At 49.6% G+C, this 27,792-nt stretch overlaps 1 protein-coding gene across 9 annotated transcripts in view; it reads right to left on the reverse strand.

The window, feature by feature from the left end:
- Nucleotides 1–1,608: 1,608 nt before the first annotated feature.
- Nucleotides 1,609–27,792, reverse strand: part of DAPK1 (death associated protein kinase 1) — a 176,772-nt gene continuing 150,588 nt past the window's right edge. For all 9 annotated transcript variants that reach the window (XM_087444305.1, XM_087444306.1, XM_087444309.1 and 6 more), the window contains 7 exons: nt 19,500–19,722; nt 13,175–13,363; nt 10,741–10,938; nt 9,508–9,646; nt 8,087–8,207; nt 5,625–5,813; nt 1,609–3,450 (listed from right to left, as the gene is read on the reverse strand). In XM_087444305.1, the coding sequence (XP_087300431.1) occupies nt 2,218–3,450; nt 5,625–5,813; nt 8,087–8,207; nt 9,508–9,646; nt 10,741–10,938; nt 13,175–13,363; nt 19,500–19,722 (2,292 nt within the window). In that variant the 3' untranslated portion in view covers nt 1,609–2,217. The remainder of the gene's footprint in view (nt 3,451–5,624; nt 5,814–8,086; nt 8,208–9,507; nt 9,647–10,740; nt 10,939–13,174; nt 13,364–19,499; nt 19,723–27,792) is intronic.

Raw genomic sequence — 27,792 nt, forward strand, 5'->3', positions numbered from 1 at the left:
AATCTCCCCTAACTGCCATGTTTTGCACAAGGATGGCTCTGTGACCTAAGATGGACCAATCAGAGTCCTTCTCTGAGATTCCATATACAGATACTGCCAGAGGCACACCCCTTGCCTCTGGGTTCTAGCTGCCTGGCGCTATATCCTGTGACGTGAAGTGCTCTTCTGAAGCAGGAGAGCGTGAAGTCGACACCCAGGAGGGAGTTGATGCAAGAATAGGAGGGTCCACTCTTCTAAGGCAACCACAGTTTCAATTTCAGTGTCTTCCTTTCTAGGCATGTCTACATGTAGCTTTTAGTTTTATTTCATCAATATTTCTTTCCTCATTATAATAGTAAATCTTGTTTACTGTGGACAATTTGGGCAAAACGGAAATGAACTGTATTGCCACCACCACAGAGAAAACCATCATTACCAATTGTCTTGTTCCTTTCAATCTTTTTTCTTTGCCCATTTTCAAAGTAGTCTTGAGATTTTACTAAAATAGAGCTCCTGTCCCTCATAGCTCCCATGCAGGTTGGAGCTCGAGTCTCAGTTGCTGGCCTGGGGGGTGGAGTCCACAGCGAGACAGGGCCGGCAGAGGAGGGTCTTCTGCAGCAGGCCCCATTCCCTCCACCTTTGTACAGAAATAGGAAGCTTCCTATGTCCCCCACTGCTGAGACTAAACGATTCAATTTGGTTTTTGGTTCACCCAAGGAATACGGAATATGGAAGGGGCCTCTGTTCCTTAAAGTGAGAACAAATGTGAAGATCATCTGGGCTCTTTTTTCTTCCCCAGACCATTCCCAATTTGAGTAATAATTAAGCACCTAAATAAACTGGGTTGTTTTCCATCCTCAGGAGTTTAGGTTTGATGACTTTGTGGATTTCAGATTGGCTTGTCCCACTATGTGGGGTACTGGCAAGTAAAAAAACAAAAAAGAATTCCTTTTGAATTAAACACCAACAAACCAATGCAACAAGCAACAGTTTATTTATTTAAAAAAAAAAAGGGGAAAAGAACAAAAAAGAAGAAAAACAACTTTTTACTACATCTTATAGATTAAGTAAAAATACCTGTATTAATATATATGTATATACATACTGCATATATATATATATATATATACATATCATATAACATTAAAATTACATGCTTCTCAGGACAGAAGAATTAGGACATGTTCCCTCATATCAATTTAAAACTCTATCACAATTTAAAATCACTGCAAGAAAACTTGCTTCTCTCATTTTCTTTTTTAGACTTCAAGTACAGAAAGTTATCAGACCGGGATCTGAATGTGGAAAACCACCTGCTCTGCACAGATGACGACGGACTGCCACAAGTCAGGAGTCGGGGTCTTTGGAGCGCTCACGCGGTCTTCCCTCCCCTACAACTGTGTTGGCCTTCTCCTGAGACGACAGGAACGATGATGCGTGACAGTCTGCAGGTTCCCTGGGGACGTTCACACTGACGTTTCAACAAAAGCAAACGAAAACATGTCTTATCGTAGCAACAACACTGGCCGTGACACACTCTGGAGGAGGAATCCTTTCTCCCCTGTCCTTGCGAAATGAAACACAAAAACTGCTGGGAAAAAACTCAGGGTGAAGCACCTCTGGCGATGATCAGCAAACAGCAAGGGACAGAGAGGGGGCGTTTCCTTCACGACAGCTGCTGGCTGACTCGGATGATTTCAAACACACCCTCTTCTGCAAAAGGCACTCACATATTGTCTGTTTATAAATCATACAGTGGGGTTCCATACATGGGAGTTTTTCCTACAAATATAAAAGAGATAAGCTGAGGACATGGTATAACAAAGAAAAGAGTATAAGAAATACACATTTTGGGTAAATGTGCGCTTTTTTTAAAAGGACAATCAATATAGTAGTTAAAAAATTTTTCATTGAAAAGTTAGGGATTCCAGTAAAATTATCAGTAAGAAGCAAGGTACTAGAGGGTGAGAGATGGGGTCTAGAACACGGAGAGGAGGAACACTAACTTTTCAAATGGCCAAAGGAAAGGATTTGGTCTGCTCTTAACTAGAGAGACCATATACACACAATGGAATGTATGGGAAGGAGGGAGGTAGTGGCAGAGAAACAGGTGAAGCGGGAGGGAGGGTGGCGGCCTTCATACGAATGGATGCACCCAGAATCTCCGACGGGAAAGATGGGCTGCATCCCCCTTGCTTCTGCAGTCTGAAGAGACCCTGCCCAAAACAAAGGCTGCCCTCACCGGGACACGACCGAGCTAATGGAATTATAAGATGTGCCACTGTTGCAGCTTGAGGCGTAGGCCTCCTGGCCACTGCCGTCGAGGTTGATTTTGAACACAGAAGATGCCTTCAGTAGAAAGTCGGCCGCATCCCGGCGCCCCAGCTCCCGCAGTTTGGACATGAGGGTGCCGACCGTGCTCTCGGGGTAGGAGGTCCATTCCTGGAGCAGGGCGTGGATCGGGCTTGGGAGGAACTCCTGGGGAGACCCATTATTGGTGTTGTACTTTGCCACAAGGTCGGGGAGGCCCAAGTTCATGGCAAGAAGGCACCAGTCCTTCCCCATGGGATCGGGCGGGTCCAGCAGGCGACTGAGTTTCCTCCGAGTCAGGAGGTTCAGGTCTGACGCATGGATGTCCATCCCCAGGCTGGCCTGCGCGTAGACATCGTGACAGCCGAAGCACAGGATGCTGCTGAAGCTTTCCTTGTACCCAGCCATGGTGTTGGTCAGCGAGGTCTCCTTCAGGGTCTGCGCCCGGAAGAAGTCCCTCGGCTGGTAGATCATGACTGGCTCATGGTGCTCCCTCAGCTGCTGGGGGCTCAGGTAATGCTTCACCGTCAACAGCCCTGGCAGTGTGGTGGCCATGACGTTCTCGATGGTGCTGCACACCGAGTCCAGCAGGAGGCAGCACTTGATCTTTTCTGTCTCCAGACCACGCACTTGGACCTCGATGCCCTGGCCATGGTTGACCAGGAGCACCAGCAGGTCGGCCCCACGGTTGGCAATCTTGCAGCCGTTCACCCACAGGCGGATGTCGGCATCTCCCTCGGCGTTCTGCTGGTGGATCCACCGGCAGAGGTTCACCTGGACCTTGTGAAAGATGCCACACGGGTAGGGGGTGAGGTGCTCCACGGGGACGACGCGCACGCCACCGTAGACCATCACCTCATCCTCCTCGTCTGTCCAGGAGCGGTGCAGGTTGTCTGTCTTGATCAGGGCAGGGATGTCCACCATGGTCCCGCTGCTGAGGTCCCGGGCGCAGATGTCCATGGCATCTAGGATCTGCAGCAGCTCCTCCACGTCGCTGTCGGGCACCAGGCGCTGCACGTCCTCCATGGTGTAGCGGCCCCGGTAATGGTGCAGGGCCCGTGGGGTCTCGATGGAGAGCAGCTTCCCCAGGACGTTGGTGCAGAGCCAGCGGGGGTCCAGGAGCAGCACGTCCTGGACTGTTTCACTCTGCATGATGTTGATCTGCCAGAGGGGACAACAGGAGGTCACACATGGGAACATAAATGGATGGGCGCACTAGCTGCTCAGAGACTAAAGGGCCTGAGCAATGACAAAATCTGTGCGGACGTGGCGAGAATGATCCAGGGCATTCATATGGATGGATCTGAGAAACCAAACGCAGAGCAAAAAAACCCAGCTGCGGAATGTCATAAGAGAGATTCTGCAACAACTATCTTTGACTTTTAAAAAAGGTCAATGTAATAAAAGGGGGAAAAAAAAGAGAGAGCGAGATGGCAGCCAAATGCAATGAGTGATTTTTGACTGGATTCTGAATCCCAAAATAAATACATAAATGAATAAAAACAACTCTATAAGAAATCATTGGGACAAGTGGCAAACACTTGAATGAGGACTATATATTTAATAATAGTATTATACCAAGGTTATGGTTCTGGAATGTGATAATTATATTGTGGTTATGTGGGAGAATGTCCCTCTCCTCAGGAGATACAGGCGAAATTACTTAGGGGTGAAATGTCATGATGTTTAAAAAGTGAATAAAGACAGAAATAGAAAAGAGAGGGATAAAGAGAATGCACCCAGTGTCAACAGTCAGTTGACTGAGGTGTAGAGTACACGAGGATTTGTAGTACGACTCTTGCGACTTCTCTGAAGGCTTGAAATTTTTTATAAAAAGATTTAGAATGTTATACTACTATACGGTTATGTGAATTTTTCACACACATACATATAAAAGGTCTGGCAAGATATGCCACCACGACAGTGGCTGGCCCTGGGGAGGGGAGAGAGGATGGAGACTAGAGGTGGTGGGTGGAGCCAGTGTCTACTCCTTGAGAAGGCATTTGGTGGAGCACTGTGTGCAGTGCAGTCCTAGACACTGCTATCGCCTCAGGTCACAGAAGACAGACTGATACACTGTCCCATATTGGAGGAGACTAAGGTTGGCGAAGTGCAACGTGAGATCCTGGACCAGAAAAACGTTCCTAGGGGGACAACTGGTGACATTTACATGAGATCCACAGATTAGTTACTAGAGGGCAGTAACAGTTCTGGAGGAGGGGCTGGCGGCCTGATTTAGATTTCCCTTTTTTTTCCCCTACTTTTAAGTCTTCATTTACTCACTTACTAAAGTCTCAAGGGCAAGGAGGGATGTGATGCCAAATTAAGTGGATTATATGCTATGATCTAGAAAGTTGTTGGTCAAATACTAGAAAGGAGAGAATACTGTGCCAAAGGAGTGAGTTTATTACTATGATTAAAACATTTTCTTATATCCAGTAGCATTTTATAATGTGAGCTTTGACCCTCCAGCTACCCCCATCCTCGGATTCAATCACTTTAAAGCGTTGCAGGAGGGGCGGGAGAGCAGCGGTAGTTTCACTGGGTCCCAAGGCTGACACCAACACCGCTTGAGGCTCCCATTTTCAGGGTCACTGGCTTCTGGACTCAATTTTAATGTCAAGGCTATTTGATCCACACAAACTAGCCACAGGGTCAGATGTGGCACCTGAGGTTGGAGGGGCAGCTTCCGTGTTTTAAAATTCTCAGAAGTGCTTTTGGTTTTTAATATTCAGAACAGCTCTTCTTGGCCCAGATTAGCTGGCGCTGTCTCCTGATTTCACGTCATGGAGGATGTGAAGGCTACGCCCCCTTTCCAGGGATGGGCACACGATGCAGTTAGAACAGGGTTTCCCAACTGCATCTCAGGTCTGAATGTAGAGCAAAGACCCCATTTCTTGGTCATTTCTGGGGATCACTGTGCCTTAGTGTCTCCAGACATCATATTGTCACTGCCATTTCTCAATTGTCTGTGAACCCAAGAGGTCTGTCTGGAGCTGTAACACCCTGTGGAGAGCAGCTGTCCTGAAGGCTGTAGGAGTGGCAGCTCAGTACGAGGGGCCCCGGGGGGAGGCAGGCCCGTCACCCAGTGCAGTGGGAACCGTGCTCCCTAACAAACAGAAGCTGGAAAACACACAAAGCAAAGCAAAACCAAAGCACAGCTCTTAGGGTGGCCAGGAGAGCAGAGACCCGCAGTCAGACAGTCGCTGACGCTCTGTGCAGTAGCCACGTGTCCAGACACAGCACGGGCCATGGGGCAGTTTCCACTCTGCCTCCTCAGCCCCAGACCACCTGGAGCCTCCCTCAGAGCCCCGCCGGACTTAAGTAGTGCCTACCTCGCCAGCACTGTGCAGCTGCTGGGCTACGTGCCTGAGGTCCTCCTGACTGGCCAGGGGGTTCAGCTGGTCCTGCACGTCATACACGAACTGCTGCAGCGACATCAGCTGGTTAGGCCCGTTGAGCTTCCTCCAGGAAGGCAGTGTGGAGATGATTTTCTCACACAGGTGCGTCATTGGAGGGCAGACCTAGAAGAGGCAGGACGGGACAGGTCAATGGACGGCTGTGGGGATCAGGAGCAGCGTGATAGAAACGATGCCTGTAATTCTCTGGATGAGTTAGGGCTTTTTTGGTCGAGTCCCGGGGCAGTTCTTTTTCCAGTGTTGCCTTTAAGCAGAATCTATGTATGAATTATAAAATTCTGTAGAGGCTTTCATTTCTGTTGTTCACGTTACCTAGATGGTGAGGCTTCACAGTAACGTTTCTGGAATTGTGGACTCAATCAACTAATGTTCACCAATTCCTGATGTTTTACTTCCCCCCGCCCTCACGTGGAGTGACTGTTTCAGCCAGGTGATGGTCACTTTATGAACAAAGAGAGGAAAAGAGAATAAGTATCATGATCAATATTAGAGTGGGTTTTTAACAATAAATTAGATATTCACGGGGATTGTTGTTGAAATATTATTTCAAATTAGACTAATTCTTGGTAATTGGCTTGAAGTGGATTTTAATCTCTCAGTTAAATAAATCAGTCTATGTTACAGACTCATATAACCAACACACCTTCCTAATTAAAAACCACCCCAGCCATACACTGCACTGCATCACTGATTAGGTGTTCCCATCTCGAATCCTACCTTGTATGTCAGCTGAATTCCACTCCCAATTCAAAAAACACAATTCCCTAGGGGAGTAGGGGAGGTGGTAAAGGGAGTTTATTTGGTAGGTTCCACCCGCTTGACCTCAGGAGTTGGGGGCGCTGTGAAGCAGATATCATCCCACACTCCCACTCAGAACTCTCCAGGGACCCCTACAGCCCGGGGAGCACAGGCCCGAGTCCCCAGCAGGGGGTTCACAGATCACTGTTCCCGATCACCGCCCACTGCTTTCTATGACCAGGTTCCTCTGAGGCCCCCAGACTACTCCTCGCCCGCTGACTGTGCCACAGTGGGGCCCCATCAGAAAGCAAGGGCCAGGCTTCATGAGAGAGCAGAGGGTTCCTGCAGATTCTGAAAGCTCGTCTGGAACTGGAGCCTGGTCTTGGAAGCTCAGCACTTCTCACCAGGCAAGGAGTCAGCTGTAAGAGAGGGGGCACCCACGGGGCAGGGGCGCGAGAGGCACGTCCTCGAGTTCACACTCAGGCTTGGGCAGCAGGAACATTCCTGGGGCCATTTTAACATCTCCCCATTGGGATGTTGCCCTTTCCATACCAATTTCGGTGAGTTTTTTTTAATATTATGGACAGTATCCTTTCAATGTGTCAAAGGCATTGAGAATATTTCTCTCCAGTCCATCTCATCCTTCGACTTTGTTTACGGAATTTACTTGTCAGAAAAAATTTTTAACTTTTATGTTGTTAATTAGGTACATTTTCTTTGAAAACACCTGGGATTTCCTAACCGGGTTTAAAAGGTTTCCCAAATATTCCCAAGTTATTTTAAAAATACATTCTCTTACGTTTCCATTCGAGATGTTGTTTTATTTTTTTACATTTAAAGCTTTAATCCACCTAGAATTTATTTTTGGCCTACGTAGTGAGTAGGAATTCAACCTTATTTCCTTCTAGGCAAACAGCCAGTTGTACCAGATCACTCATTATATAAACATTTCCCACATTAAATTGAAATAACATCTTTGTTTTCTATTAAATTTCTGTAGATGTTGTGATTTACTTCTACACTTTCTTATCTATTCCACTTATTTATTGATTTATCGATTACAGAGCCTTTATAATATGTTTTATTTATTATTCCATTGGAATTTTAGGATAAAAACCCCAATATCCTCAATCCCATTCAGACTCTAAATGGAAGTGTATCAAGTTTATATAACTTGGGAAGGTGAAACTGTTGTAACATCTTGCCATCCAAGAACACAGTCTCATTCTATTTGTTCATCTATTATTTCATGCACTTCAATAAATTTTGTTGGTGACTGTTTTTCTGCTTTTCTGCATTTTCTAGATATTTCACGATAAGGCACTTTTAAATTGCTTTTATAATCTGTAAAAAGTAATTTTACTTTTAAACAAACCACTAAACCTTCAGAATTCCATACACTCTAAGGTGGTCCACCTTGCCCACAACAACCCCTTCATCTTGCGGCCCCCTCCCTGTTTCTTAAGACTTCCTTCCTTGTCCCAGAGCAATAGGATAACAACATGTCCGTCAGCCGCCTCTACTGGGTCCCCTGAAAGCCGAATGAAGCCAAGAGGGCTGCACAAACCTCCCGGGATCACTGGACGTGACTGGATGGTCTGGGCAAAGGCTGGGTTCCGGCGCTCCCCAGGTATACTCACCGAAACAATCTGGCTCCGTATTTCTTGCAGGTGATTTCGAAGTACCTTCATGTCCTTAGACCCAGAAGCCCCGGCGTCCAGAACAAACAGCTTATTTGAAATGTGGAGATCGTTCCCAAACCTGAGGGAAGAGCAGTGCCCTCATTAGAGCGACTCAGTCTCGCCAGGGGTTTCCATGGCAGGGCCAGGCTCCTACTGGCCCAAAAGGCTGGCTGGATGCGAGGAAGTTCTGGTGACCTTGCAGAGTCCGCTCTTCCCTGCTCTTTGCTGGACTCTGTCATGTTACACTGGTGCCGAGACTTGGGGAAACCTGGGTGCTCGGGTTCCACAAAGCAGCAGGAACACAGTGGGGAAAGATATCAGCTTCCCTGGACACAGCAAAGGTGAGGCCGAATGTGCTCACCTTGCAAATTAGGGAAGAGATGCTGTTGAAAGTTGATGGACTAAGAATAGAGGGTGAGTATGCAAGTTACACTCTAGGTCTAAAAATATTAGTGGAAGTCCTATTTTCCATATTGGGAAGATAACACATAAGTGTCTTCTGTTGATAAACCAAGAATTCAAGTTGCTAGCATGTTATATAGAGCCGCAGGTTCAAACTTTTTTGGAAAGACATTAAGTAAAAATATACATTTTTGCATTGTGACCCTGTGCACATTCACCTGTAATATTAGTATACTTATAAGTGAAACAAAAGTTTTACAAAAATACTTGACATGAAATACACTCATATTTTCCATTCCACTCCACTCACCTCCCCTCCACTCCATCCCACTTTAAAAAGAGTTGGTCAGGACTTCCTAAAGGAATTTCATGACCCTCTGTGGGTTTTAACTTGTATTTTCAGAAACTAATCAGTAGTATGATAACCATCAAAAGAACTGAAAGCTGAAACAACTAAAATTACTGAGCCTCTGATGTAAAACATGGTGACTATAGTTGACGACAGTGTATTATATAATCAAAATTTGCTGAGAGAATGGAACTTAAATGTTCTCAAAAAAAACAAAAGAGATAAATATGTGAGATGATGGATGTGTTAATTAACTAGATGGAGGAATCCTTTCACAATGTACATGTGTATCAAATTTCCACAATGTGCACTTTAAATATCTTACAATATTATTTGTCAATTATACCCCAATAAAGATGAAAAAAAATACACAAAACAACGAAAAGAAGTTACCTCTGGGCAGTGGTACCAGGAGGTGAGGAAAGAAGTCAGAAGACCACTGCTTTTTATCCTGTGCTCTTTACTTCTGTTTGATTTGTTATTATGTGTATTCATCGTTTGGATGAAAATAAAAAGATAGAACAAAGAAGGCAACCAAGGAAAAGAAGCCTTTACTTTCTTTAATTCCTCCTCTGGTTACCACGACTTTGGCTGTATCACCCCTGAAGACCCGGCGCCCGCCCCTTACCTGTTCCTGATCTCCTTCAGCAACGACGCGTCTTTGTCATATCCAAACTCGCCTCCCGCTGGACGAGGAACATTCATGATGTCGGCGTGCGTGGCCACCAGGACCACTCGGAGTGGGTTCTTCAGCTTGCCACCGAAAGCTGGGGGCAGAGAGAGAACCGTTCCAGAGAGGGGTTCTCCTTCTTGGCTGCCTCTCCCCAGCCAGGTGAGCAGGGGCATGCTGGCCTCAGGCCCAGGCTGTCTCTCCAGGTGGATGTGCCACCTGCCCGCAGACTTGAGAGCCCCGTGCCCACTGTGCGGCGTGACCTCTAGAAGGCCCCAAGTCCGGCCAACAACAGAATGAGCCATTTCCTGAACCTCAAGGAAGGCTGCTCAGAAGTGGACCAGAACCGACATCAGAACACAGGCCCCTTCTCAGATTTTCCTCCAAATGGGCCCTGCTTGCACAGCGAGGGGAGTTCTAACCTCTGACCAGGGGGATGCACTTTACAAGACCAAAGAACACCTTCTGAATGCAGCAACACCACAGAAATGGCTTAGAAGAGAAACTCCTGCAGTTCACACAGACAGAGAGCCTCTCACTCAGGGGAGTGTTTAAAAGAAACCATGAAGAAGAATGAGAAAGAAGCAAAGACGGGGTACCCTGAAGGGGATAAAGCCCAACTTATTCGATTATTATATGCTTTTCAAAAGAAAACTGACTGCTGAGTCTTGTGTCTCACCAGGGAAGGCTGCTGCTTTTGTTGTACGAAAAGAACAAAAGAAGTTTATTCCATGCTATCTTCTCTTCTAGGAATAAAGTTAAGATAACGCATTTAGTCAATATGGTCCCTTTTCTTCCGTTCTTGACGGAACTACAGGATGAAGGAGAGCTCATTCTGTTTATTAATTATGTACCCTTCAGGTAAAAGGCGGTATTCCACTATCAAAGGAGGTATTCCACTTGGCACTCAACAAAAATGACCACAGCTCTACCATGTAAGGAATGTAAGAAATGGATCTCAAGGAATTGCTCAGAATTGGGTCTTTGTGGCAGGAAAATGCAATCATGAAGCAACTCCCTGCAAAACAAAATGAACAGGTGAGCCTCAGAAAACCTCCAGAGTGGATATCTTTTAGTAGAAGGAGGAACAAAGGCAGCCACAGCTATTAGGACAAACTGTAGGATCTGAGCACGGCCGGGATGCAAGCCCAGTGAGAAGGTCCCCACTCTCCCAGGGGCGTCTTAGCTCACCTATGGGTTCTTCAACTGGCACAAGAGACTTCAGGAAACTGAGCCAGAAAATCACTTGGTTCAGCTGGATCTCATAGGGTTCTTCTAGACTAAAAACGATGACATGGATCGACGTGGGATCATTTGCAGCAAAATAGTCATAACAGCAGAAGTATACAGGATTTCCAGAGAACTCCCACACACTGAAATCGCCAACTCCTACAGAGAAAAATAGAGATGACTGTGGTGAAACACCACCACCAAACTTCAATCACAGTTTTTCCTAGCACTTGAGGGATCCCAGAGGGACATGCAGAGCGTTCATTGTTTACCTACGCATCTCTACGTACGAAACATCTACACGTCCCAATTATGTATGTTTCTACATCCATGCCTTTTATCCACATATCTAAAACTCTGCTTATATCTGTATCTGCTTAGCCATTTTGCTAAACACCTTCCTTACTGTATGTGTGGCTATATCTCTATTATGTCTACTTATAATACCCTGCAGTGGTATACACACACACACACAACACTCCCACACACGTGTGTGTGCATGCCTATAGGCATAAAAGGAAATGTGTGTGAATACACACATACTTTGTCTTTTCCTCCCAAATATTAGTATATTCACTATGAAATGTAGCCTTAATTTTGGTTAAATAGTGACTAAATTCGCGTTTCCCAGGGAGCGAGTGACCTGTGCAGGCTAGTCAGAAGCGAGCAAGCTGCTGTGAGACGCAGTAGCTGAGTAGCAGCTCTGCATATGAAGGTGCGGTGGAACCGTGAGGAGCGGGGTCCACGAGGCCACCCATGGCAGGGAGAGCGGGGCAGTGGCAGGGTTCCAAGGTTGTGTGTCTGCGTGTGTGTGTATGTGTGTATGGGGGAGTCAGATGCTCTCCTACACCAGCGCTGTGGGTGCAGCTGGTTTTCCTAGAAGTGTCTGGAGGTGAGAATCTGACCTGGAGTTCCCAAGGCACCTGGACCCTCCTAACAACCATCCAGACACACAGCGCCCCCACCTCTACACTGCCACATCCCACCAGGATGGTGACCACCCACCCACTGGCCACTGGGGCGGCCTGGCAGGGCCACTTATGTTATAGGATTTCAGGCTCCCATTCCCTAATTCTCCCCTTCAGTGCTTATTCTGTGCCAGGAACTCTGTAGTCAGGAGTCATTCTGGAAGACCTGCAGCGCTTCTCTAGAGCTCTCTCTAGGAGCACAGGCACTCCTGGGGGGCACGACCAGCTCAGGCCTTAGTGTTTAGAGTTCTGGAACACAGAAATAGGCCCTTTGAGCTTCGGGAGCCAGACTTGGGATGCAGAGGAGCCTGTGTTGGAGCAGGGGGTAAGGGCAGGGACACTGGCGTGCTGAGGACATGCCTCTCCTCTCTCTAGGCTGCCAGGGCCAGCTTTGCTCCGAGGAGCACAGAGAACGCTCAGCCTTTAAGAGAGCGAAATGCACGTGGACTTTAATTCTGTTTCCTTAGGGCCAGTGGTTCTCAAGCCGGGGTCCCCGGGCCGGCAGCACTGGCAGCACTTGGGAATTCCCGGGCCTGTGGAATCAGAAGCCTGGGGTGGGGCCCCGCAGTCCGCGTTTCCACAAGCCCCTCGGGGGTCCATGTGCAGCTGGAGCCTAAGAACCACTGCTTTAGGTAACACACACCGAAGAGTCCATTTTTCACCGGCTGTAGGATATAAAGGGCCTTCATGAAGATGCTCCTGACTGCCATTTCCTGAGCGCCTGACACTGTACCAGGCCTTTAATCAACATCAGCTCATAAAATCCTCACAGCCTCTTTATTGTATTTTTGGCCCCATTCTACAGAGGCAGGAACTGAGTCCCAGAGAAATTACTTTATTCCTGCTCTAAACTGTGTCTCAACAAGGCAGAGGCCAGTGTTCAGGTGACTCGGGCTCAGCTGAGGGCCCTGGAGCTCGCGGGGTGCAGCACAGAGAAATGGCTGCAGTGGATGCTGGCAGTACTAAGCCTTCCTTGGGAGCATTTAAAGCTTCACCCCCTCGGAAATGTTTGAGAAAAAAAATTGCTGTGTCTCTATCATAGCATTAGCAATGAGCATAGATGACTTAAAAATAATTCTCTAAACTGCTAGTGGGAATGTACTTTACGAGATTTCCCACCCAAGTGGATGTTTAGCTCCACTTTAAAAAAAATGCATTCATTTACTCAACAGTCATTTATTAAGCACCTACTGTGTGCCTGTCCTTTGCTAGGTGCCAGGGACACCAGGGTGTTTAGTTGGACTTTTAAGGGGTGTTAACCAGCCATGCTTCAGTCCTGGGTCCCTCCCAATGTCACATGCGGCGGCTCTCCTCCATCCTTGTGCAGCTGTGACGGATGCCCATGGGACAGGCTCCCGAGGGGAGTGACTACAGCCCTGGCAAAGGGAAATGAGAGGTTCTGCACCCCTGGGGTGGGTGGGCCGTACCGTTCAAATAGGCGTTCTGGATGTCAATGGCTTTGGTGGACTGGTCATCAGCAGAGCAGTGCGGGTGGTGGGACGGGGCCACGAACACCTCCAGCATCCCTTTGGTGAGGCCCGGCTCGAACATCATGCTGCGGCTCCGCACGCTCACGTTCTCGCAGCCCGGGTACAGGTTGTTGATGCTCACGGAGACTGCAGGCCAGAGAGGACACAGGTCAGATCTTGTGTAGGGAAGTGTGCGTGCCTGCTCCCCTCGCAGCCTTGGCCCACGCGTGGTCCTTTTCTAGTACACGCTCCGTCCCCACCCCACTCCTACCTCAGACTGGCTTGTGTGTGCGCCCTTGGTGCGTGCTATACAGCAAGGTTCCCCAGGGATGTTGCATTGATTCTGTTTGGTCCACCTCCCATCTCCCTTTCCTGCACTGCCCTGGGCCTTGGAGGCTGACCCCCTGGACTGCGTCTCCCAGGCTTATCTGCCATTTGCCTTCTGTGTAGGGTCAGCCAATGGGAGGCCCTGGAGAGGCTGGGAGGAGAGAAAGGCCGAGGCATTTCTTCCCTCCTCACTCCCTGACGCTTCTCCGACACCAGTGGTGTCTGACTCTGGAACCCCTGCGCGGCTCCTCCCCCGGAACTCCAGCTTTCCCAGGAACATGATTTTCTCTTCTTGTCTGTCAGCCCCCGGGGGTAGGGAATGGCTCCCTTCTGTTTCCAGTCTCAGGATGCCTCACTATCTCTTATATGTTCCCTTGACTTTGCCCGGAACTTTGCCCTTTCATTAAAGTCCCCACCAGGACCCTAACGGATGCAGAGGAAACAAGTACCACTCTGGCACACGAGATTGTTTCTGGTTAAATGCAAAGTGATCTGACACAGTAGCAGGCTACGGCATTGACTCCTGCTGAATCACACAGCAAGAAAGTTATTCCTTAAAAAATTCCCCTGAAGGCCTTTCAATTGCTGTAGCGGCAAGTCTCAGCTTGTGGCATTAAGTCTCTAGCATCTCTTCAATTCTTGCTAATCTTCCCTTTTAATAAAGAGGGAGCAGGTTAACAGTGTACAGCTAGGTTTTAATTACATTGTTTGCTGTTCATTGCACTTATTTTTATTTATGGCAGTGGTATTGGTTTTACATTTATGGTAAGGATATTAACGATTTTACTTTCAAATCAATGCATTCTAGTAATAAAAAAGGTGAATCAGTTTAAAAAAATTACATAAATACTAATGGTGGAACTTGTGGGGAGCTGAATAACCCAGTCTGGGTCCCCTGCATCTGGACGCAGAGCCTGTGTGTCCTGGAAACAGAGACCTGTGCTTGCTCACTGTCACTCTGCTTGCTGGCTGGCCTGTCTGTCCCAACCGACTCCCACCAGCATTGTGAAGGCAGAGCCGCTCTCTCTGTCTCAGAGCTAGGGCTCGGGGAGGCGGGGAGGTGGGGGGAGCTCCATGGGTCATCGGGGAGGGGCTCAGTGAGCTGACCTGCACCCTACAGTTGGTACCTTTGGTTCGTAGTTAATAGCAACAGACATTGCAGGTTACTACAGAAATGACCATTTCACCAGGGCCACCTGACTCTTAAAATTGGTGATCCAAACGCAAAGGTAACTCCTTGTTTCAAGACCCAAGATTTTAGACTGAGGACATGGACGGGATGAGGGGAAAACACAGGGGGTGGGGGTGAGGAGGAGAGAAGTGGAGCTCGAGGTCAGGGTCAGGTCCGAGGGAAGGAGGAAGCGCGATCCGACGGGAAGAGTTATTCATATTTATATATATTTTCTGATAACAAAAATTGAAAACTTTGCAAATGGAAATGTAAGGAAGACAAAATGACTCAACTCTCAATGACACTGACAATTTACCGTATGTCTTTGCATATCGTCAGTCCAAGTCTGACAAAAGCTCTGGGGTTTTTCAAGAATGGTTTGTCCATGTCCCTGTGCTCTGAAACCCGTGTCTGGGACGACTGACCATTGTCAGGGGGGTAGTGTGGGCTCGTGCTGGCTAAGGGAGTGCAGAGCAGATCTGCTGAGTGGCGGGCACTCCCGCACCTCCCTGACAGCTTTCTCTGGGAGGATAAAAGGGCAGGACAGGGCGTGTACACGGTATTATTAAATAACAATTTCACAGGGAAACAATGCAACAGTCTTTTTTGCTAATTGCTGACCCCTAGTGGTAGAAGCCTGACGGAGAAGCCCCGTGCACTTGAGAGAAGAGCTTCCTGCACGGGCCCTGCCTGGGGACAGCAGGCCCGGCCTCCTGCACCGCTCTTCCTGGCCCTTGCTCCCCTGCCGGCACCAGGCGTTTCCTTCCTACTGTGGAACCACAATTCAAGAGCTACGACACTCAGGTGGCCACAAAGCGAGTCTGTGTGCGGCAGCCAGACAAGCGGCGTGGAGTGGACCACTGTGCTGTGTGGGCTGCAGGCAGGGGCAGCCTGCTCCACCCTCGCCACCTGGTCCTGTCTCCTGGCTCGTGGCTCCAGTGTTTTTAGGAGATGGCAGCGCAAAGGTCCCAGTTTCTAGAGGCAAGCTTCCCCTGTCTGATGATACAAATGTGCCCACGTGGGCATCCCTCCAGCAAAGGAAGAAGGCCTGACCACTCTAGCAGAGGTCATGGGTGTCCAGAACTCTGGCCTAGGAGATAGCAGAGCAAGGACCCATGGTGCTGGCAGTGCCACCGTGAAGTGACAATGCTGCTGTTTCTGGAACCAGACCTCCTTCCCTGGCTCCTTTCCTCGGGTGTCTAACGAAGAAGCGGATCCGTCCATTCTGCAGTGTCCATTCTAGACATTGAATGAGAGCCTCTCCCTGCCCAGCTCCCCTTGGTGGCCCTCAGGGCGCCTCATATCTGCACCATCTCTGCTTTTCTGAGGATGCCCTTAATGCTGTATTGTGAGGGCCAGGAAGTGATTGGTGAGCGGCCCGGTCTAGGACTGGTGGGGTTCAGGCCCCGTGTGCTGTTGCCTCCTGCCTGCGGCTCCCTGAGCCCAGGGCGTGCTTGTCCCGCACGGGGCAGGAGGAGGGCCTGCTACCGAGCTTGCAGGCAGAGCTCCTGGCTCTTCCCAGACCTCAGACAGGTCTATATTGGACTGCAGATGAGTCTTGTCTCTTCCAGGGACTGTTTGGATAGAAACTTTGCCCCCTCTTAGAGCAGACCAGCCACCTGGGCATTAAGCAACGCCAGCCTCTATGGGGTTAGCCCTCTGTTCCATCCTAGCCTGGGCCCTCCAGGAGGCCACCTGGCTTTGGTCAGACAGATCTGGGACTGAATTCTACCTTTGCCATTGACTAGGGGTGACCTTAGCCCAGGAGTCACACACTGTAATGCAATGTCATTTCTGTCACAGGGCAAAATTTCATACATGGAGGGCGGGGGAATCTGCTTCTGAGCTCTCTCTCCCGGCCTGTCGGAGTGCTGGAGTTAGGGACTGGGGGGAGATGAGGGGAAATGCAGGGCCTCAGTATGGAGCAGCCGTCCTCCTCCTGCTAACGGCACGAGGCAGGAATGCGAAGCCAGTGAGGTCAGAGCTTCCAGTTTTCCACAAGAAGCCACATATCCAACTATTTAGGTGAAATCTCTTGATTTTTAAATATTGGCAGCTAATTCGATTTTTCTCCTTCTCTCCTCATACTACACAGAACACTGCAGCTCACAGGCTGCTGTGAGCCGCAGAGGTGGAAACCTCTGCCTCAGGCAGACACACCCCACGTCTCTGAGCCTTGGGTTACTTTTCTCTGAAAGGGGCTTATGACACGACCTCACAAAGTTGTGAGAATCCAATGAGATGATACATGTGCACAGGTCACCACAAACTTGTTAACCACGTGCATGCCTTTCCACGCTTTCTTGCTTCTACGTAGGTTTTATCTTGTCTCCCCAAGGAGCAGCAACTTTTCCAGCTGGACAACCTTTTGGTGTCCCCTTGGCCTTCTCCGGCATTTTTTACTTTCTTAAGTCTTGCAAATCCCCAAGTGGACTCTCTTTAGACAAGTGACCACAGAGAGCAGTGTGCCTCTTGAGAGAACAATGGCATCAGCTCCCAGGAGAAGAGAATGCATTTTGAAAGTTTTCTCCCTTCACTTCCTTCTGGTAGCAAAGCCAGCATCCTCTGAGATGATGGCACACAGAAGGTCCTGGGGGACTTGCACTAGGTTGCAACTAGGAGCCACAGGCAGGAGGCAAGCAGGACCTAGTCGCGTGTACTAGGTCGCAAGCACTAGGTCGCATGGGATATAAGGAAGAGCAGTGTTTACCTCCTGACAGACCTTTTGGAGAAGCCGCCCCGCTAACGAGTTACCTTGACAGACACTGGAAGGGGCGGCCGGGGAAGGCAGCTCTGAATGAAGGGTGGCCGAGAGGATGGGAGAGGCAGCCTCCCCCTGAGACCTGCTGCGTCTCTGTGCTAACTGCAGCTGGGGTTGGCTCGACTGGTGCAGAGCACACATCACCCTTGAGAGAGTCTTCTGTCACTGACCCCATGACCCAAGTCTCTCTCGGCAACGGCTGAAGGACATTACACACAGTGAGACGTGTCGATAAACTGGCCATCCTGAGCAGCACTGGTCAAGAATCGACTTCCAGATTCTTCCAGATGTGGAAAATTGGCTGAAGGAAGATGGAGATAGTACTTCTGAGGGGTGAGGGTTGAGCAGCAGGTAAAACCTCTCCCTCCCAGGGAACGATGTGCCACCTGATCTGCGGCTGGTTCAGTTATTCATACTCAATGAGGGCTGATAGAAATTCCAGATCACAGATCTGGATAGATCTCTGTCTCTGTCTCTCACACACACACACACGCACAGTCTCGTCCTCCTCTCTCCCCCAACAGCGGTTCGGACTGGAGTGACCTTCACCCACAGCAGGGCAGGGTGGGCGCCCCCTAGAGGCAACACCAGGAACTGCCAGAGAAGTCACCTTGAAAGAGAAGCTCTGGCCTTGTCCACACACACAGGCTGAACAGAATCCTTAAACCTGGAAAACTACTGGCTTCAGAGAAGGTGTAAGTCATCTTACATCCCAAAACTGAGCAAAAATTATAGTGGAAAATGGAAAACACGTGCACGAGAATGCCCTTACTCAGACGGAGTTAGAAGCGTCATTAACAAGCACCGGCTCAGGAACCAGACACTTCATCAATCGCCAGCTGTGTGACTGCAGGCAGCCCACTTGACCCCTCAAGGCTTCAGTACAACGGTGGTCAACACACCCAGTAAGGCCGTCGTGTGGATTAAATGACACGTCACACGTACCACATTTTGCTCAGTTCCTGGCACAGTTCGTGCTCAATAAGTATTAGCAATATGTGTTAGCAATATTATAATCATACTAATTATAAATCTATTTTGGTTACTATTTCTTCCCCAAGTTTCAATTCTATTGCTGTGTTCAGAGAAAAGAAGGTGCAAGGGGCACGTAGATCTCAGTCAACTGTCCCCCATCCCCGGCTAATGCTCCCCAGACATCCTCCTCGCGGAGAGAGGAATTACATAGAAACACAAACTTTAAAACATTTGTTTTCACCCTAGGAAATAGCTATGGCACCTTTGTAATATAAGGTACAGAAAATGAATCCCAGGCACAAAGTGTCAAACTTGACATTGTTCAGAAAACTCTCTAGAGATCTTTACTCTTCACACAATGTAATTCCCTCACTCTAAAGGGGGATTCAGGAGAAATAACACCCCAGATGGCACAATTTCCTCTTGCTCACTGTGCTTTCTCTCCCTGGGAAGGACAGGTGACCTGCAGCTCGGGGTGTGAATCTACCAATAACTGTGTCGTAGAAGGAGGGGAGACAGCAGAGCCTGCTTCCCAGTGAGAGTCAATGTGAGTGGAGGGACCCACTGTGACAACCACTAAGGAGGTTCTCACAACCACCAACCAGCTCCGAGAGAAGCCGGAACGGTGCTTCCCCATGAACCCAATTTTGTTGCTCTATGTTCTTGCATTCCTGGGAGTGCCTGCAGCATTCCAGAAGAAAGTATACAAGTGAGGACCTCCGGGGCGGCCAATATTCCACCTGTGCAATCTGGAACCTGTTCAGTGCAAGCTCTTTGTGGCTTCAAGGGCAGAGTCCCCAAGTAGAACACGACACAATTCTGCCATCTGCACACTTGCGGTTGTGACCGTGATTTCAGGGAGGCCCTTTCCTTGCTATCGCCTGGGCAGTCTGCAATTGCTGGTCAAGGGGGGTGGACACAAGGCCCACAGCCTGAAAGCCACCAAGGTGGTGGGATCCGGTCAGCATGGGCCTAGCGACCAAAACAAAGCCAGCACTCATCCTAGACTTCAGCAGCGGAGAGACAGGGGCCGGCGTGGAGGCGCCTACCTGCCGGCTTGGAAGCCAGGGGCGAGGGCGGGAACCTGGTGGAGCTGGTGGAGGAGAGCCGGGGCCGGCGCCTTCGGAAGAAGCTCCTCAGCAGCCCACACTTGAGAGATTCCACCAGAGCGGTTTTCCCAGACCCCGAGTGGCCAAACAGCTTCAGTTTGATTCGTGGCTGGAGGTTCTGCGTGGGTCGCAGCTGCTGGATGAAGAGTCCTCGGTGCGTATCCTGAACACAGATGAGAGAGGGCCATTAGTCACTGAGGAGGAGAGGCCCCGAGCAAACTGCAGGTGCTGATTCTCATCTCAGAACCCCCGCTGCGTCCTCCCATCTGCGATTTCTACCCATGTCGCACCTACTGTTTGTTCTGCCTTCCGTACATGTTTAAAAAATTCATGTACAATGCATATAACATACGTTTCACCATTTTAAAGTGTAGAGTTCAGAGGCTTTTAGTACAATTACAACGTTGTACACCCATCAGAGAGTTTTCATCACCCCAAACGGATACTCTGCACCCACTAGCAGGCACTTCCCACCCCCCTCTCTGCCCAGCCCGAGGCAACCACCAATCTGCTCTTTGTCTCTATAGATTTGTGATTTCCATTGCATTCTGATGCATAAGGAACTGGGTGGAGCCATTCCTGTGAAGGATCAATTGACAGTGAAACAGGGTCAGCCCTGTTAGACCTGCCGGGCCACCTCCTCCTCTGTGTGTGGAGGAGTCTGGTTCCTTCATGACACTGCCGATGGTAGGAGATGACAAGAATAAGGGGCATCATGAGGTACGAAGCTAAACGCTGTGGAGGGGCCGGGGGACACGATAACCTTTCCACTTTCTTCTTTCTCAGCCCTACAGGGAGAAGCAGGAGTCTCCCCAACACTGGATAATTCACAGGTTGACTCACTCACTCATTCATTCATTAGCAAACATTTAGGAAGGGCCTCCCGTGTGCTAAGCACAGCGCTGGGAATGGGAAGCTCTAGACCTGCCCCAGATCTGTGGTCTTGGGGAGATACAGATGTGTGAACATTCTGACATCTAATATAACGTCAGTGCTTTTGATGGGTGGTGTTGGCAAGGTGCTCTGTGCACCCGGGGAAATTACCTCAAGGTCTGCACAGTGGGCATCGATCCTGCCACCCCGGGTCCTTCTCAGCCTCCCACGCCAGCCTTGTTTCCACCACCCCGCCCGGGTCCAGCTCTGCCGTACCAACAGCAGCTCTGCTGGAGCTATTGCATGCAGCTTGAGGGTGATTCCTTCCCCCTACCCAGGATGACTTTTTCTGCTTTAGACTGTTAAATTCCATGCATCCCGCGAGACCTCTCTTGCTGTGATCTCTCCCAGAACTTCGCTCTTTGGCAGGCTCAGGCCCATGTGTGGCTCTCCATCGTGACCCCACCAGACTATAGGGTAACTGTGTGGCGGTCTCCCCCTCTAGACTGGGAACCAGCTTGAGTATCCCCAGCACCTGGCACAGGTGGGATGGTGCTGTATAAATGCCCTGACTCGGAGGTGACCCATGCAAGACCATTGCAGAGGTGAGCGCCTGCCTTCACGTCTCGGTGAGATCTCAGACCTGGCTGACCACTGCTCCCAGTTCTAAATCCTGGGGGGCGCTAACTTACTGCTGATCTCTTCCAGCTAAGCCAGTTACTGTGCCCACTGTCCGAGCAAGCTCGTATAACAAACTCACAGCTCTCCTGAAGGCTCCAGTGTTCCTACTCCCATTTTCTATTGGGAAACTGCGACTCATCTTTCTCAACAGGGGCAACACTGCCCCCTAGCGGGCACTTTGGAAATCGGCAGCAGCATTTTTAGTTCTCAGTGTTGCAGGAAGCTACTGGCAGTGGGTCCTAGGTGTCCAGATGTGTTCACACAATGGCCCCAGTGGTAAGAATTCTCCTGAGTCACTTGACTTCTGAGTGTCTGCTGAGCACTGACAAAGGAAAAAACCTGTTTATGATCATCTGAGCTTAGGACTTAACTGCATTTTACATATGACCCCAAGGGCTTTGAGGGGGCATGGTTTAATACATACTGACTTTTCCAAGAATGTACTATTTTATAAATTGGTGGAAGCATATACATATACATACATATATATAGATCTTTAGATCTTAATGAGTTCTGTCCCCCGACTTCTGAAAATCATGTCAGCATGCCACTGCAGTGTCCAGCTCATCCCACCCTCCTATTCGCATGGGCACCTGTAGGCGGTGCATTCAGGGATTCCGTGGATGGGGCCAACCACCTGCTGATTCCACTCCGTCCCCTCATGCCCTGTGCCCCAGCTTCTACACACTGCAACACATTATATTTTACTATAAATATTATCCTTCGATGTCTTTGTTATGTTACAGTTAGGGCATCCTACTGATCTTTTAAAATTATCTGTGTAGATACGTTGCTATCTATGAATTGTATTTCAGGAGAGTGAAGGGGGAGTCACAAAACATACAAGATGTTGGGTTGGCTAGAGTTGGAAACCACGGCTTGGATAGCGATCTGTAGAACGTGAGGTTCCCCTTATTCTGGTTTTAACCTCAAATCTCAATAGGTTCAGAGACCAAGCACTGCAGAGGACGGAAAGGGCCGGAATATCTTGCCAGCAATTCCCCTGAATTATTACCAAGTCAGCACAAAAGCTGAAAAGGTTCTATCCTGAGACAGCGCTGGCATTCTTCCCATGCTGTCTACTGCTGCAGATAACCCATGAGCCCTAAAGCAAATCCACCTTCCCTCATAAGCTTCAAAACCAGTCCTTTTATCTTCCCTTTAAATCACGCGCCCTGCTCAAAGCTCCACCGCGTGGCGAGCATCTGAACTGCAGTCAGGGTCCTGTGAGAATCACCCTCCATCACAAGTATCTCACTGGGAAGATTAAACAGCTCTGCACCTATTTTGTGACACGCAGCTTACTAATACACGCAGACCCTTGTGTGACGCCAGTGTCTGCTTCTCCTGACACGGGGGAAAGGCAGAAAACCCGCTTCTGACTTCAATCCAATCACTGGATCCCGGGTGCACTGTGCAATTAACTGGCTTGTGGCTCCTTTCTGTGTGTTTCATGCCGTTGATCTTGACACTCTGAACTTTGGCCAACATGTCTGTCCTGTGTGAAGGAATAAGGGCGTGTTCGTCCTTTCTGCTTGAGTCCCGCAGGCCCTTCCACCCTGACGAGACTTGAACCATGGTAAGTGTGGGATACCCCTGCCGCCCCGATGGCTTCCAGAAGCCACTCTGAACCAAGGCTGGCTTGCTTCTGCACAGCAGAGAGAAGTCATGTCTGCGCCTTGCTCAGTGGTGGGCCGGAAGCTGCTGGCAATCTGTTTGCCTGTTTCCTGGGCCAGCCCCAGAAATGGAAGCAAGAGGGAAGAGGCTGCTGCTGATGAAGACTGTCTCTTTGTCCTATCTCTAGTGAGGTTCCTCTGAGCTCTCAAGGCCCTGGCCCTGGGCTGTGTCCTTGGCTTGGTTAGTCTAGTTTTAGTGAGAACCCCGCTGGATCAGTTTAGTGGAAACCCCATCCTTGATATCTAGATCAAATTCCTCATCCCCCACCTTTGATATCTGATATCCCAGCCTGCCTTCAGCAAGAATCCTGTTGAGTTGGTGTATTGTAACCTTTCAAACTTCCTATCTTCCTGCTGCCTCAACAGACCCACAAACAGGCTGTGAGCACCCACCCAGGTGCACCAGTATGATAAGGTGCACCCCCCAAGTTCCCTTTCCTACCCTCCCACCTGTGACCCAGTGACATTCAAATGCACCAGTGACATCCCTCTGCGTCTTTCCTTTATACCCCCCATCCCCAATTAATGCCCTTGCCACGGTCCTCTCTGCTTCTCCCAGCTTGATTGAGCCTACACCTGTGACCCCCTCTTGCCTGCTGTCTCTCTAGGACCTGTGAGTATAAGCAACTTTGTTTTCTCCTGAGCTCCGTCTCCTCTTGTGGCCGCACCTGGCTGACCGTCTCATAAAAGAATCAAAAGCACTCAAGTCTAGGGCCAGGACCGTGGCTTAGCAGCTAAGTGCGCGTGCTCTGCTACTGGCGACCCGGGTTCGGATCCAGGCGCGCACCGACGCACCGCTTCTCCAGCCATGCTGAGGCCGCGTCCCACATACAGCAACTAGAAGGATGTGCAACTATGACATACAACTATCTACTGGGGCTTTGGGGAAAAGAAAGGAGGAGGATTGGCAATAGATGTTAGCTCAGGGCCGGTCTGCCTCAGCAAAAAGAGGAGGATTAACACGGATGTTAGCTCAGGGCTGATCTTCCTCACACACACACACAAAAAAAGTAGTCAAGTCTAGCAAGAAGCCCTGGCCTTGTTTCCTCTCAGCAACTTTCCACCCCCGTCCCCACCCTGCTCCTTGGCTGTAAATCTCCACTTGTCCTTGTTGGAAGCGGAGCTGAGCTAACGTCTCTTCTCTGCCACAACCCCCTGCAGCACCCCCTGAGCCTGCCTTACCATTGTTAGCAATACTGTGAATTATTCTTTCTTTAACACCCAGAGGAGTAGAGACAGGTGCACTTCCTGCCTGTAGCAGTAAGTGCATGTGTACACCACCTTCCAGCTTACATTGTGCTCTCACTCACAGTCCTTACTCAAACCTCAAACAAACCTTTGTGGTTGATGAGGTCATACTCCCTTCCAGATGAGGACACTGAGGCGCAGAGAGGCCAAGGCACTTGCCCAAGGCAAAAACTCACTGCCAGGCCTTCTTTCTTCCACTGTTGGCCACTGAAAGGGAGGTGGGGGGTTTCTCAGAAGCAGGGGGAGAAAAGGACAAAGATGTGCAAGTTGGAGGCAGCATCTCAAAGCGGGCTTGTGCTGGAGCGAGTGACAAGCACTGAGGAGTATCTAGTATCCTCCTGCTCTAAGACACTCCCCAGTTAGTGCAAAGTCGCCAGTGAATGCTGCCGCACAAGCATCACGATTTAAGGGAAGATCTGTACGTCACCGCTACAAAAGAGGCAAGGAGAACAGTAAGGGGTCTCCTGCTCTGGATTTTTTCAGACAAAGGGCACATCTCACTTCAGCATCTAAGCAAATGAGCTGGACTGCGCACCTGTGTTAGCAGACTCCAGGGTCCTCAGGGAGCTGCTGGTTGGGCGGAGGGTGGGGCTCAGTTCTTTATCAGAGACATGGTTTGAGGCTTCATCTGGAGGGCTATGTTCATCTCAGAATCAGTTGCAAGCTCACATGCTGTTTCCTAAATAACTGCCCTCAAGAAATCTTGTTTGTCCAAGAAAACACTGCTTTACGGACTTACAGCTTGGCTTTTATGATGTCCTCCACCCTGGATGATCATTCGGACACACACACACATTCTCACCTCTGGAGTGGGGACGAAGGTTGGGCAGGTGAGAAAAGGATTCTGCAGGTCAGAGGAGGAGGAAAGGGGTGGAAGGAGTCCCAGCCTCCCTCCTGCTCCTCTGCCCAGGGCCTTTGCACATCTCCCAGCCCCTCCCTTCCCCCTGCACCAGGAGCAGCTGGCCTTGGCTGGGACTCACTCTGTCACCCTTCACCTTGTCTTTGAGAAGAAAATTGGGAAACTACTCTCTATTAAGTCTGACATAACCCACCATAATCTTGAAAGGCAAGGAAAAGCAAAATATGCTCGAGTCTTCTCCTTGCTGAGGAAATCTAACCTCGTCCTGCAGAGTGATACCTCCTCCTGCTCACTGAGAACCTTGGAGAATCTGAGCATAACCGAATCCGACAGACAAGTAGGGAGGAAGTGTCTGAAACCTCTGCCCTCGCGGGCGGGCGGGCGGGCGGCGCGGCTTCCCTTCCCACCAGCAGATGGCGCAGCAGGACAGCCCGGAAGGCCGCCGCCTCCACCCGGCCGCGCGGCTCCCCCGGTGAGGGCTTGATGCGGCCAAGGGCGGGGACGACAGAGTCTGCGCCCAGCTTGCTCTAGAAGGTGCTAGACTAGCGATCTCTTTGGAGCGGGGCACAAAAGTCCATCCGTGGTCTATATTTAACAGAAGCTCCAAGACCACCCTGCGACTCAGTCTTAAAGCCCGTCGGGGTCAGGCCCCGGCTGGCTGGGCCAGGCGAGCATGCGCAGTAACACGGGGCGGGGGGCGGTTGGCACTACGGTGTTACCTAAACTATGGCTCATGCCTTGAAATACCCTCCTGTGCTGTCCCCTCTGTCTCCCCACGCCAGGCTGGCAGATGTGGCTGGGACGCGGAGGTGAGGCCTGGGGTGTCTGCGGGTGTGGAGCTCTGGCGTGCAGGGCCGCCAGGGTTGGGAAGGGAGCGGAAGGCGGCAGGGAACCTGAGGAATTAGAATTCTAAACTGGAACCTGGCCTTCCGGGCGGTCACGAAGGTGGTTTGTGAAAGCGGGAGGCTGAAACACATGGTATCTCCCCGTTTGTTAGCTTTAACCATATACTTCAAATATTTACCCAGAAATGTGAGCCTCCATTTGTATTCTTGCCCAAGGCTCACAAAGCAATTAAGCCTGGACAACCCCGGTCCAAGTACAGTCACATCTGACCTGGCCACCAAGATCACCTTCTATCTCGTCTGTGTCTGAGCAGTCAGAGGGAAAGTCCTGAAACCTAAGTCAGATCTTGCTCCCACCTGCTTAATACACCTGGTCCAAAACCCAATCTCCTTACCAAGAACTGTAAAGCAGAGTCTACCTCTCTGCTCGCATCGCATCACCTCGGGCACCATTCTTGCCCAAGCTACGATGCTCAAGCTGTGACAGCTAGCCCCATCACCTTCTTCTTTTGGGTCTGTTTCCTGGGACACACCTAACTCTTCACTGCCCCAGGCCCTCTGCACTACTGTTCCCTCTGCCTTCCCCAGCCTTTGCTCTGGCTGCCTCCTTTTTCTTGTCCTGCGGCTGTTGGTTTCAGTGCACCATCAGAGAGGCGTCCCCTGACCAGTCAGTGGAAAGTAGCTGTCACCCCACACATATTTTCTCTCAATTCACCTTATTTGGATCCCCTGGACTTACACCAGGGGGCAGCAAATCTTTCTGTAAAGGACAGGTGGTCTCTGCTGTGACTGCCACGTATCCAGAAAGCAGCCATAGACAGCAGTACATGAAAGGGTGTGGCTATGTTCCAATAAAACTTTATTTACAAAAACAGGTGGTGGGCCGGCTTTGGTTTGTAGGCCATTGTTTGCCAACCCCTGACTTACCCTGTCTGATGTTATATTTGTTTACTGGCTGAGGCTTGCCTCTTTAGTTCACTGTGGTCTCCCTGGTGCCAGAACAGTTCTTGGCATGTAGTACACACTGCAAATATCTTTTTTTTTTTTTTTAAACAAAGGTGTTTCTTTTGTTTTTCTTCTAGGAAAGATTCACCCTGAGCTAACATCTGTTGCCAATCTTCCTCTTTTTTTTTTTTCCTCCCCAAAGCCCCAGTACATAGTTGTATATTCTAGTTGTAGTCCTTCTAGTTCTTCTATATGAGCTGCCGCCACAGCGTGGCCACTGACAGAGAGTGGTGTGTTTCCGCACCGGGGAACTGAACACGGGCCGCCGAAGCAGAGTGCGCCAAACTTGAACCGCCAGGCCATCAGGGCCGGCTCTGGGCATATCTTTTAATTGAATATTATTTGGTGACTGCACTGCTCTTTGAAGTCCTGGTGAGTCTGGTTGCATTTCCTTCCTTCAGCGCCTTCTCCCCTTTGCAGTTCAGCTTTCACTTTCTCATCAGCAAAGGTGACTAAAGACCAGCAGAGTGACAGGGAAGGTGGTCCGAAATCTGGGAAAGCCAGATAAGAGCATGGAGAGGTGACGTGGCTTTCCGCGTGTGGCAGGATGCAATTAGGCCCAGCTCGGATGGAAACTGCAACTCTTCATTATGCAAATGCAGTTACTTGTGGTGAATTTTAAATTCTGGGCAAACTCCCAACTTTGTCCTATTTTCCAAAATATTCCTGGGCACCTTTCTCCACTGTCTAGTCTTAGGCTTAGGAAAAGCAGCTACTTTTAGTATCAGTTTATGGAAAATCTGATTAGAAAGACAATCACACAAAATAAAAATAAGCCAACTCCCCAAACCTCCTGAAACTAGTATTTTAAAGTCAGATAAGAACGGGACTCTCAGTGATAGTGAAAATGGATGCCGATGCAAAATCTAAGTGCGACCCCTCCCCGCCATCATAACAAGCACCCCGCTTTTTTCCAAGAGAAGGAGAACTGGTCATAAGCAACAGCACAGTCCTGGGGCAGGTTTGCAGGGCTGAACTGGGCTCTGTTGAGCAGTGGGGTGAGCACAGGGGAGAGCGAAAGGGCAGCTCCTTTTTGTGAGAAGGTG

This window comes from Ceratotherium simum, chromosome 20, assembly GCF_057802395.1.
Source record: "Ceratotherium simum simum isolate JZ-2026a chromosome 20, ASM5780239v1, whole genome shotgun sequence".
In the NCBI taxonomy this organism is placed as follows: domain Eukaryota; kingdom Metazoa; phylum Chordata; class Mammalia; order Perissodactyla; family Rhinocerotidae; genus Ceratotherium; species Ceratotherium simum.